This window comes from Ambystoma mexicanum, chromosome 1q (genome assembly GCF_040938575.1).
Source record: "Ambystoma mexicanum isolate Mex_15411 chromosome 1q, UKY_AmexF1_1, whole genome shotgun sequence".
Taxonomy (NCBI): Eukaryota; Metazoa; Chordata; class Amphibia; order Caudata; family Ambystomatidae; genus Ambystoma; species Ambystoma mexicanum.
The window spans coordinates 642296286-642309135 of record NC_090922.1 but is presented as its reverse complement, the minus strand read 5'-3'; the positions used below and the strand labels follow the sequence as shown (position 1 = coordinate 642309135).

The 12850-nt window shown below is 48.8% G+C and overlaps 1 protein-coding gene across 1 annotated transcript in view; it reads right to left on the bottom strand.

Moving 5' to 3' along the window:
* The window catches only part of KIF14 (kinesin family member 14), a 1355767-nt gene that overhangs the window by 404855 nt on the left and 938062 nt on the right, over positions 1–12850 (bottom strand). The window contains exon 21 of the mRNA XM_069641230.1: positions 12576–12714. Coding sequence (XP_069497331.1) covers positions 12576–12714 — 139 coding nt within the window. The remainder of the gene's footprint in view (positions 1–12575; positions 12715–12850) is intronic.

Below are 12850 nucleotides of genomic sequence, written 5' to 3'. Positions count from 1 at the left end.
TCCTGGAGCGTAGGAAGGAGCGATGAGGCTGCTAAATCGGGACGTATAGGTAGGCGTCCTTCAGATCCAGGGAGCACATTGTCTCCCTTGTCTAGTGTCTCTGCAATCAGTGCCGGCGTAACCATCTTGAATTTCTGAAGAGGGAGGGAGAGGTTGAAGGTGGATAAGTCCAACACAACTCTCATGCCAGCCTAGTTCTTCTTGTATGGCGATAATCCTGGAATAGAAGCCCAATCCTCTCTAGGAGGCTGGAACTTCTTCCACTGCCTGACTCTCGACGAGCGACTAGATCTCCGCCTACAGAGTTGCCGTCCCAATCTGTGGGAGTGGAGGGGAGGAGAGGAAGGAGGAGAGGGAGGTATCGGTAGGCGGTACCCCGTGGATACTACAGAGTGGATCCAAGGGTCCACAAAGATCTGGGGCCAGAAATGCACGTGAGAGGCAAGCCTGCCACCCACTGGAGACACGTGGACCTGGGACGATGCGTCATGCCTTTTTACCATCTGCGGTTGCTGCTGAGGAGGGGGACTGGAAGAAGCCCTTGCCAGCCCCCCTTTTTGTAGCTTGTGCCGGTGCTGACTCGGCGTGCGGTCAGGCTGTATCTACCTCCGTTTCTGGAATCCTTGGAACCCACCAAACACCTGCTCCTTGTCGGAGCGTTGATGCGACTGGGTGTATGCCTTCGTAGGGATAGATAAAGACTTTGCAGATTGCGAGCTGTTTTTATCTAATTCCTCGTCGGTGGAAGAGGTCACTACCCTCGAACGGAATATGCAATCCTGGACATCAGGGTTAAACTTCGTAGCCCGAAGTCAAACCGTCCTTCTCATGTCCGTGGCGATGCAGAAGGCCCGGCAAGAGGTATTGATGTGGGCCACAGTGGACTCCATGATGTCCTGTGCTACCAGCTTGGATTCTCCTAGACCCACCTTAAAGCGTGCCCGGCTCTACACAGGAAGGAAGTCTGCTATTTCCCGCCACAACCTCTGGTTACCGGCAGCAGGCATGGCGTCTGCATTGGCCTGACGCAGGTGCAGGGAGGAGTTGGAGTACAGCTTCTTACTGTACGCCTCCAAGATCATCTCCTCCTTACCTAGCAGCGACGAGGTTGCCGAGGACGACAGGCTTAGAGGAGAGTGATGCTGCAGTGATCACTGAAGACTGCAGTTGAGGATGCGCCGACAACAAGAGTCCATCTGTCTATACTTGGCATCGAGGCGCTGATTGACGGGTTGGGCTGAGTGTGGCTTGAACCACCACTTCTTGACCGGTGCCACAACGTCCTTCTGCATCAGGATCCCTGTCTTGGTAGGGGGTCTTAGGGTGAGGACTTCTGCCAAGACCCCCTTCTCGGGCTGCTCTACCTTGGGTTGAGGAAGGCCCAGATATTTTGCCAGACCTGCAAGCCTGTCTTGGAAGGCCTTTGCTGACAACAGTATGTCCGGGTCCTCCTCCTCGTCTGTATTCACCAGAGTTTCTGGCTGATCCAGAGCGGGAGGAGGGGTGCTGGGCGCCGTGGGCTGTGGTATGGAGACTGGAGCCAGAGGCTGTGGGAGGCAGGGAAGTCGGAATCGATGGGAGGAATGACTATGGGCACTGGTGGAGTGACCGCAGGGAGCAGGTCCCTGACTGCATCCCGTAGGATGGCCCCCATCTGAGGGGTTCACATCAGCGCCAGGAACCTTTCGAAGAACCCGTCTTCAGAGGCAGAAGAGGTGGCAGAAGATGTTGACGCAGTGGCTGGGGGCTGGAGCGTGTTCAGTATGGGTTGCAGGGCAAACCTGCCCTGCGCTGCTGATGGACAAACTGTAGACCACGTACCTGGTTGACACCAGTCCCACCTTGAAACCTGTTCACCCGCCTGCTCTGTTCCCAGGAGTGGCATCGGTATAGCAGCCATGTTGTTTGGCACAGCAGCCATTTTGTCGAGCGGCGTGCCACATACCAAAGTCGTGGTGCATGCCTCCCTCTCCAAGGTAGTGGAGCATAAGGCCTACCCGGCACCTCAGGTCTAGGCCTGGATGGCATATTGCCCTCAGCATTGTTGCCGGTAGTGCTGCATGTAGGCAGCCCCTCAGACATTGCGCCGGTACTAGGGCATTAGCCCTCGCTGTACACTCGGTAAAAGAGCCTTGCAGTCCCTCAGCACTGATTCCGGAAGGATCTGACGACCCCTCGACCGCGAGGCCGGTAGCTGGACTAGCCTCGGTGTGCGTGCTGGTACCACAACCCAAGAGGTTCCTCCCGCTTGGGCGTTTCCTCAGGAATGATTCGCCCTTACGGGGTGCAGTGGAAAACATCGGCCCTCCCCTAGGCCTCGATCTCTGCTTGATAAAGTTCTTCAAATCCTCTGGAGACGACCTTTCGAGGAGTTCCCTCCACCTAGCTAGCCTGTTCTACAGTGCGCGTGGAGTCAGTGCGTCGCACACAGTACAACCTTGCCAGCCGTGGTCAGGGCCAAGACAACAGAGGCAAAGAGCGTGTGGGTCAGACGTAGGGAAGAGACCCTGGCAAGCTGGACACCTGCTGAAGCCTGCTGAAGTCGACATGCGCCAGGGAGGAGCGTGCCACCGGAGGACCGAGTACCTGAATGACAAAAATAAGACAAAAGATATAAGAAGAAGAATCCGGTAAAGAGTGCGTGGTATTACATGGCCAAAGCCCGGAGCGCTAGTGAAATCGGCCTGTTCCCATCAACGCAGAAAAGGGGACTGGTGAATGGCACCGGAGGGCGGAGTTAGGGTACTGCATGCTCCCAGAGCCGCACCCCGCGCGTCTCTAAATTTAAAGGGGAAGACGTTCTTTTCTGGTGAAAAAGGTTCCATCTCCCATCCCTAGGAAGGGACGCCCATGCAGTATGGAGGAAAGGGGTCGGGGCGTAAGAGTATGAAGAAGAAGCTGCTTAGTATGCACCTACAAGTTCTTTGTCACTAATGTTTTCTAACAGTTTTAATTATACAGACAAATTGCATAGTTGTCAGGGACTTTTTACTCTTCTGAAGGAGGAAACTAATTTTTGCTCTCATGAAATTGGATTTACCCTCCAATAAAAAAAATTGGAGTAAAATATTCTGACCTCAAAATCCTGTCTGGAGCACTGCCTTCGAGGGACATAGACCCGATGGTGCACAACCCGCCGTCAAAATCTTGCTTGAGACTGCAAAGCAGGATGTGGATATATCTACTTGATACCAAAAATGGGGACCACCACTTTACAGAATCAGGAAATGTGAACATGAAACCAGCACCATCAATCACCGGTGTATAGTTCTCTCCTAAAATGGTGTAATTACATTTTTCATAGTCATAGAATGAATTAACTTAAAAATGGAAGCATATAATAAAACTCACCAACTTCCAAATCCGTTTAAATCCCTAGCTAACTGGACATTTCTAAAAATAGGTTAACCATATTAGTAGCAAAAAACGTATTGTGGTGGGGAATAAAATAGTACTGCAAAACATGTCGATGGAAATCACTTCCTGTATTAAACAGTTTTTTCTAGAGATGCTCAAAATACATTTCTATATTCAAATGACTGATTTGGATTGGAAATATGGCACTTGCTGGCTCTCGGAGAATATAATGCCATATTAGGCCTAAATTCCTTTATGAAATAACAGTCTCTGAACTGAACTGACAATGTTTCCACCAACATATTCATATCCATCTAAACTACAACTAGTTTTCCAAGAAATTGTATAAATTTAAAAAAGGCAAAAAAGGTACTGTAAATAGAAAAAAAAAATGAAATAAAGTACACTAAGTGAAAAAATGTTGTGGTCCCAATAATGGTGTTTAAGATAAACGTTCTACTGTGACACTAATCGATCCACCACCTAAATACTGTAATTTTGTATATTTGAATAGTACTCTTAAGTTTGAAGCGCTTGCCCCATCTAGGTTAATGTTACCTTTGTAAGTCACCTGTTACTTATATTTTATGTTAGTTTTGTCTTATCCCTGCACATTAACAAATAGATGTTGGTCTTTGTTCACACCCTCATACTAGATCACCACTTGTTCCCTTTTTGGTGGTATTATACTGGCACGCTTTCAAGGAATTCCTCCGCCATCTTTAAATGCATTATTACAAGCAATTTTTGATCGAAATTGACATTCTTCAAATAAAGACAAATATACCAGGTAACACATTTTGGTGAAATGCAGATTTATCTGAAGCCGTTAACCAAGAAAAGATGATATTGTGGCTTTCTCACTTAGAAATGATCTGTTTGTATTAGCTTACCTGGAATGAAGTGTACTAGTTGAAAGTGAATAATGGGTTTCAGCATAAGGAACAATAAGAGCTTGCCAACCTTTTTGATTATGTATCCTGCAAGTGACATTACCTCTGTAAATCATAGGCAATCTGCTTGTGATAAGTGTTCTACAAGGCTGTATTCATCCAATCTATGCATTTGCAGAATCTGCACAGAAATAAGAAATCAGTCATGTTTTCTTTGTCTTTGTGGAATCCGACAGCTTTTACATGTACCTGCCTCATCTCTGTCAATGTCATATTACATACTGTATGATGAATACTAGTTTGATTTTGTGTAAACTACTGCCAAATATCTTGTAAGGAAACAGAGGCGATGGAGGAATTACAGTGTTGCTCCTTTGTCTTTCCTGATATAGGAGTCATACCTACATACCTACTCTGCAAAGTGTGCTCTTCTGACGCTCCATAATATACTCAATGGTAAAGAAGTCCACCTGATACTATTATGCATCTTTAAAAGTCTTCTCAGCCCAATAGCTATGAGATTATTATAACTCACTCTTCTTGTTTGACTTCATGACATTGCTCAATGTCCCTTGGAAAATCTGCCACCCTTTACTTTGTATTGTAGATAACCCAAAAATTGATACAATTCTGGTAATGTTGTGCGATTTTCATTGGACAGGTAACAACCTTCATGTCTTTTTTGACTCCCAACAGGGTTTGAAATGCCCAAGGATCTCTTAATATCTTAAGGCAAACCATCAGCAGCTAGTGAATCACACATTCTTTTGGGAACGCTCACAGCAAATTAATCTCAACATTTGATTTCCAGATCACATCTAAATGGTCTGTCATGGACATGTTGCTATTACATGGGCAATATTACCCAACCACAAATGGCTGTGTAGGCAATATGCTAAAGGAATCGAAGTGGCGGATAAGCGTCTGCTAGTTAAACACAGGAAAGGTAATGGATTCTCCATTGGCACACAAATGGGGGGTGCACGTATAGTTAGATCTAGCTAGGCTCGGGGGGGAGGGTGGTGTTGCGCTCGAGGAAGATGGTCATCCGAGTTTCAAGGTCCGCAGCCCTGAGCCTCATCCCGACATGATGATTGTTACATAGGTGCTTGACCTGACCACTATGAGGTGGATGCGGAAGTTGCCAACATCGACCTGCTAGCGTCTTGCACCTGGGCTACGCCAGGCTCACCTATATATCATCTTCTTGCCGGATCGTATTCCAGAGCTAGCTGGGCCCGCTCGGCTAGCTTCTACGTCTACAGTGGGTCACAAACTGCTGGGACTCCGCGCGGCTGAACCCGCGATCGCTGGTGAACCAAATCTGCTGGCAACAACTCCACAGAACCATCTTGTTGCGGCGGTTACTGCACCCCGACCAGTCAGCAGCCTGGTGCCTTGCGTATCCCGAATGAAAACTGCTGCGGGTGGATGGAGAGCTCTGTGAGCTGTTGAGCTTGCCTGATGGGCTGCTTGTCTGGGCCAGACCACTAAAGTCCTGGGGCATGCTTGGTCCTGGTCTGACATGCAGCCAAGTCCTGGCCGGGGCTTGCTGATCCTCTGGCGGCTCGGCTCCACCCGAACTTTGGATCCTTCGAGGCTGACTGCCCCTGCCTTCTTCAGAGACCGGGGTCTCCCTACGTCGACACTTGTTGCCTCCTCCTGCACCCGGGCCTGGTTGAGGCATTCATCTGCTTACTACTGGTGACTTGCAAACACCTGCGGCTGGTGAAATTTACTGCCGCAAGCCCTGGGTGAACGGGCGGCCCACGGTACCTGCCCGCAGCTCCGCTGTGAGCGCAAGGTCTGCTGTGGAGTGCAGGGTGAGGCCAGGTCACCTCAGCGGCCTCCCTGACACCTGGTTGGTGCGCGAGACCAGGTGGTCCGGGCCCGAATGTGGGCTGAAGTGGGGGACGGAGGTAGGTCGGACTTCTCTCTCTGCCCCATATACTGGTTTCTCCGCCGACCCCTGGAGCTCTTACACATCCCACCAACCCCCGTTAGCTTGGCAGTGCTGTGACTATGGCACTGGGATGGCGAGAAATCCAGCAGCATTATGTAAAGAGCCAGAGGTCTTGAGTTTCCCCTGTTCGGAGCTGCCTCCATCTTCTTTACCCGCAGCTGTGGTCGGTTGGGGCTTGTGGTGCTCCCGGGCTCCTTGGTTGTCCTGCCCTTGCCGCATTCACATGAATATCTAGCCCACGGCCGGGCCTTGTGTCGACTGGGCGTCTTGGCTGGTGTGCTTCCCACCGCAGCGATCTCTTGGTCCGGTTCTGGCCCGAGACCCACAGGGCTTCTCTCCTATTGGATCAGCCGGCGTGAGGCAACCCTGGTGCAGTGCTCGCCCCCTGGATGTCTCCCGGAGTCGGCCCTGGCTTTCCTCCCATGGCCCCACTTTTAAAATACTTTGCTCACATCCTTCCATCTGCCGGCGGCTACGACTGCCCCACATTGAGCATTATAACTAGACTTCCGGAAAGGGGGAGATCGACACCGCTGCTCTTGGCCTCAACTTTATTGACGCACTTCACCTTTGACGATCTGTCTGCGTCTTGAGCTGCTTACCTTATCCATCATTACTACATCGGCGTGAAGTCAGCGTTCACATCAAACTGCCGAGGTCATACATAAGACCTTTTTGGGACACACTGCCACTTTCCAGCTGAGCTGCTCGGACTGTTGCATTCCACAGCCTGCAATTGGGGTAGTTTCACCCTATTGATACTTGTGCGACTTCTACTCGCACGCCCCTGCTGCCTGCTCTGGTACACGTCCTTGCCATCATGGCTAAGGTGGAAAGCAAGAAGCAGAGCTCGATTAATATTTACATTATGGCTGCACAAGGATCCAGGGAGGAGCCAAGGGAGATGGAGGTGAGCCCTCGGTGGCAGAGGAACCCACAGAACTGCAACGCATGATGGATTATATGCATCAGGGCTTTACTGCCCATCATTCCAAGCTTGATAATATGAGTGGCAATAAAGTTCCGAATGGAGAAGACAGATGCCACAGTTATTGAGGTCGAGACCAGGGTGGGGACAACGGAAGACGACATCTCGGCACTGAGGGCGGACGTCTCTTCACTCACCAGGCAGGTGCAGTCCATCCTCAGGAAGAATGAGGACCTGAAGTCTCGCTTTGAGACGTAACAATATACGCATTATAGGCGTCCCTGAAAATAACCATGAGGGCCCCATGGAGGAGTTTGTGGAGCAGATGTTGCTAATGCTTTTGGAGGGTCCCAAACTCTCACTGCAATTTGCTATAGAGCGGGCACACCGCTCCCTGGCAGTCAAGCCCAGACCGGGTGCTCCCCCGCACCCCATAAACGCCCGAGTTCTAAACTACTGGGACAGGGATGCATTACTAAGGGCGGCCAGGGCCAAGGGAGAGCTAAAGCTCGGCTACAGCAGGATCCATCTGTACTCTGACTTCTCAATGGTAGGGCAAAACGAGCTAAGGTCCTTTTTAACAATAAAGAAAAGGCTCTGTGACCTCGGAGTAAAGTATTCCATGATGTACCCGGTCAAGCTCAGGGTGGAGCCCAATGAGAAAATATTCTTTACCATACCGGAGGAAGCTATGAAATTCCTGGAGGAGAACTTCCCCGGTTGACCCAATGTTGTTTAAATTGCTTTATTGTTCCAGGTCTACTCTGACAAAGCTTAGCCATTGTTCTTTTATTATGCTCCGGCCCGCAGACTGCACTGTGTTACCGCAATGTTTGGATACTTGACATCATACCGGACATGCACTGCACACTTTTATTATTATGTTACTCTGTTGGGAAGTAGGCCGGGCTGCAACCCTTGCACAGCCCCCCATGCAAGGTTGCAACGGTTTTTGTTGGTTTATGGGTAAGAAGGGAGTCACTCCTCAGATTGGGAGAGGGGTGGGGGTGGGGGTGGCAGGTGGAGGGCCGGGGAGAGAAGTCAAATAAATACTCGACTTGTGCCTGTTGTGACGATATGACCTGGTCACTGGGTCAACCAATCCATCTAGTTATTCCCTCCTCTCCCAGGTGGGAAAACTGTGGTCATGGGTCTACTGACTAGACGGCGGGTGAGTGCCTAATGTGTGTGACCTGGAATGTCAGAGGACTGGGCAATCCTGTCAAGAAGCGTAAACTACAGTTACATGTGGATCATCATAAAGTTAAGGTTCTCTTTTTGCAGGAAACACATGCATTAGCTGGGGGACGTGACTGGTTTGCCAGGACATGGGGTTCCCAGCGATACTACACCTACTCCACTCAGAGCCGCGGGGTAATGCTTTTAATTCATAAATCCATCAGGTTTGCTCAGAAAGTGATACACATAGACACTCAGGGGCGCTTTGTTCTATTGTACGGCTCATTACTGGGTCGAGAAGTGGTTTTACTTAATGTATACGGTCCGAACATCGATGATCCTGAATTTTACTCCCAACTTTCTTCCCTATTAGCTGGGTTCCCCCTTATCCCTGGCGGCGATTTTAAAACCATAGTTGACACGGATCTCGATTGGTCTGGTACCAGGGCATGCCAGCTAGCTAAGGCGGCCCAGATTATTATGGAGGTACAGGTCTCACTTGGACGCACTCGTCAGATGCGTAGGGCAGGCATCCATCTTCCCAACATCTTTTCAGATTACTCCCCGGTCATTGCTCGTTGCTTTGGGGTGAAGGTGGTGGGAACACACAGTATTGGAGATTGAAACCAAACGCTTTACTTGATCCAGTTTTCGAGTCAGAGTTAGGCAAAGCTATCGACGATTACTTTGAATGCAATACTAGCATGGTAGACACTCAGGCCACCCTCTGGGAGGCCTTCAAAGTCTATATACACAGAATAGCCCTGGCGAAGGAGGCTGAGATCCTCGTATCGATTTGTAGAGCTATCAGGGACAGTGAGCTCCATCTGGCCTGGCTTGAAGCGCAATATGCCTAATTTCCGACCACCGCTACACTGGGTGAGATAGGCTCTGCACTTGATACCTTCAGGTCATATGCAGACCGGGATTGCAATTTCCTTGATGCTCCTCAAGCCGCCCGACAGTACACCGAGGGAGATTGTCCTGGCAGGCTACTGGCTAGGCTGGTCCATCATGAAGGGGGTACTTCCCATATCCCAGCAATTGAGAGAGCAAATTCTTGCCCTCTGTGCTCAAGAAATCAATGAGGAATGGTGTGCATTCTATGAAGTGTTGTATGCAAACATGGACTCTGCGCCTCTGACACTGACAGATGTTGAATAGTTCGACAGTCTCCCGCTTTCTGTCCTGTCCTCAGAGACCAGGGAGACGCTCGATCACCCAATAACAAAAACAAGGAAATATTGACAGCCATAGACTCTCCATCAGCTGACAAGGCCCCCAGTGCTGACGGCCTCGCTACCGAGTTTTATTACTACAAGAGGCATCTGGTCCCCTGGTTATCTGCCGTCTGGGAGGAGTCGTGTGCGGTCGATAAACTTCACCCCCTTGCTCCGCAATGCGATTATACATGTAATGTTAAAACTCGACAAACCAACAATGTGGCTCATATCGTCCCTTTTCCCTTATTAATTGCGAGGTCAAGATTCTTGTTAAGGTACTGGCCCTCCGGTTAGACCCCTATATGCCGCTTATTATTCACCCGATCAGGCAGGATTCATCCCGGGGCATTCCACCTCCTTTAACCTCCATCGCCTATTTGACATTTTAGCCCGTATTGAGCCAGAGACGCAGGCTGTCGCAGCAACATTAAATGCAGAAAGTGTTCGATTCAGTCTCTTGGAGGTGCCTTTGGGCAGTACTAGAGAAGAGTAATTTCAGCCCCCCTTCCTGTCTTGGATTAAATTACTTTAGGCATCCCCTCTTGCAAGGGTCCACACTGGGGGCAAGTGCTCTCCTCAGTTTGAGATTGCAAGGTGTACCAGACAAGGTTGCCCCTTCTCCCCTCTGATATTTGTGTTGGTCATTGAACCACTGGCGGACAGGATACGCGAGAAACATGCCCATAGCGGTATAAGGCTTTCGGCGGACCCGGAGACCATTTTCTTTTATGTGGACGACGCATTGCTTTACATCCGTTCCCCTGAGCAGAGCATGGCTTATTCCAGGATCTTTCCGGGTTGAAGGTTAATTGTACGAAGTCCACACTGTTTCCGTTGACGGATTCCACTAGCCCCCCCTTTGAGACTTGCTAGGGTTCGCTTGGGCTCAATCAGAGGTGAAGTATCTGGGGGTGGTGGTTACGTGTCATCTGTCCTCACTGTAGGACCAGAATTACAGAAATTACCTTACTTCACTTGTCCGGAAGGTTGAAGGCTGGACTAGACTACCGATTACATCGTCTAGAAGGGTGACACTCCTCATAATGATGATACTCCCACAACTCTTATATAGATTTCAAAATGTCCCACTGTGGCTGGGAGCCGAGTTCTTTAAGAAGCTCACTTTGGTGGTTAACGGCTTTCTCTGGCACTCTGGTGCGGTTCGTTTGAAGCTAGATACATTAACTACCCTGTATGCACAGGGGGGGTTTGCCACCTATAATTTTGAGCGTTATTGGGTGGCTGCCCAGGCGCACTTCGCTTCCCTTTGGTTTGACCCTGCTGGATTTCACCCTCCTGTTAGACTGGAGTGTCTAGCGGCTGGGAATCTAGATATCCGCTCTTTGGTTCTCTCCTCCGCGACCCTGAAATTGCAACCCGCTGATCCCACTGGAGTCACGAGGACGGCATATTTCCAGAATATGGAAACAGGTGGGCTCCCTCCATCCATTTCATGGTGGTTTTCCATTGTGGAACTGCCTACCTGGGACTCCCCTCATGGACGCTCCGACTGTCCGCGGCTGGTTTTGGTGCTGTTCGAGATGTCTACACTATGGGCTCCTTCATGAAATGGTGGGACTTACCCGATTCTTTGAGAGAGCATCCCTCCCGATGGCTACTCTACGCAGGCCTGCACCTAACGGATCAAGGGCATTCCCCTTGCTCCCCTCCTTATGATTTATTAACCGAGATTGTGAGCGGCTCCCTGACACATGGAGGGGTAGCCAGGCTTCATAGACTATTACAGGAAAGGGCAGGTTGTCCACTAGATAAGCTCCGGAGTACATGGAGTAGAGACCTAGGAATGGAAATAATGGATGAGACCTAGGAATTCAACCCAAGAAGTGTCCTTTGTAGGTTTTGGCTGATTGAACTGAAAATACTGCACAGGTACCACTACACTCCGACCAGATTACATTGTATATCAGCGGATCGCCCCGCTATGTGCCCTAAGTGCAACATTGACAATGCTGATTACATCCACATGCTTTGGTCTTGTCCACGGATAACCACTTTTTGGAGGGGGTTTGTGAGGCAGTATGCAGGATGCTACAATTTACTATTACACCGACTCCGATGGCATGCTTGTTTCATGAATTTCCCGGTACCTCTCGTAATTCCAGAAAGTTAGCAGGCCTATGCATGTTACTTGTAATTCGTTGTATACTAATACTTAGGTTATGTCCTGTGCCACCCACCTTCAACCAATGGCTCTGTGTCGTAACATGGGCTTCAGACACGGAGGAACGCCGTTCCACTATCCAACCAACTACCTGTAGGCCCAGGAACATCTGGCTCCCCTGTAGGTCTTATCTCCACTCTTTGTCCTCTTCGGACGATGAAGACAGCGACACCCCACCTTCGTCGGTTCATTAATGCTATTAATGTATGATAACCTGTGCCACATGGTATTCACCACTCCGTGGTTTAATATGTGTATTGTCTCCTTCTCTGAGGCCCTGCGTGGTCATAAGACTTGTTTTGTATACTACTGTCAAAATGATTGATATGTTTGGGTACGCTCGTCGTTCCTTGTTGTAAAGTCAAGCATGTTAAATAAAGGTTTTAAAAAAAAAAAAGATCTAGCTATGCTCTCAACCTTCTCACTTAAAATTACAGAAATTACCATAAGGGCACTGGTGAATATGGCTGGCACCACTAGACAACTGTTTTGGGTTATCAGGAAATTGTTCTGTCTCAGGTTTACTCTTCTGTATTTTATTTTCATACTAAATTTGATTTTCAAACGGAACTAAAGCCAAACAATACAATAGTAGAATAGCAAAGCCAAAACATATCTGGCACATACATAAGGTAGACCCCTACAGTGTATTATCAGTTACAATAACAGGGCATACAAACACCACATAGACCAAAGGGGTAGACTAACATCATACAGATATGACAAGAACAAAACCAAATCATTGATGATTATGCGAAGTGGAGGAAAAGAATCACTAAGTACTAAAGGGAACATTAAAAATGCTGTACGAAGTAGTGTGTGCATACACTATGTATTTCTCTTCACAAACCTCATAGAGCTCCTTCATTTGAGCAAGCTTATATTCAAACTTTTCCAGACTCCAGAAGGTTGAGATTCCCAGTTTGACGTTGCGAACTTGAACTTGAACAGCAGGGCCAGTAACATTTTCTTTAAGTGATATATCATGTCTGTATATTTTAGAAAGAGAAAGAAGAGCAGTAATAAACACGTCATTCAGAGGTCTGGAAATAAGTAACCAGTTGCAGTAATCAAAAGAACACAACCTAACGTTTCTGTAACTGTATCTCCCCATGGTCTAAGGCT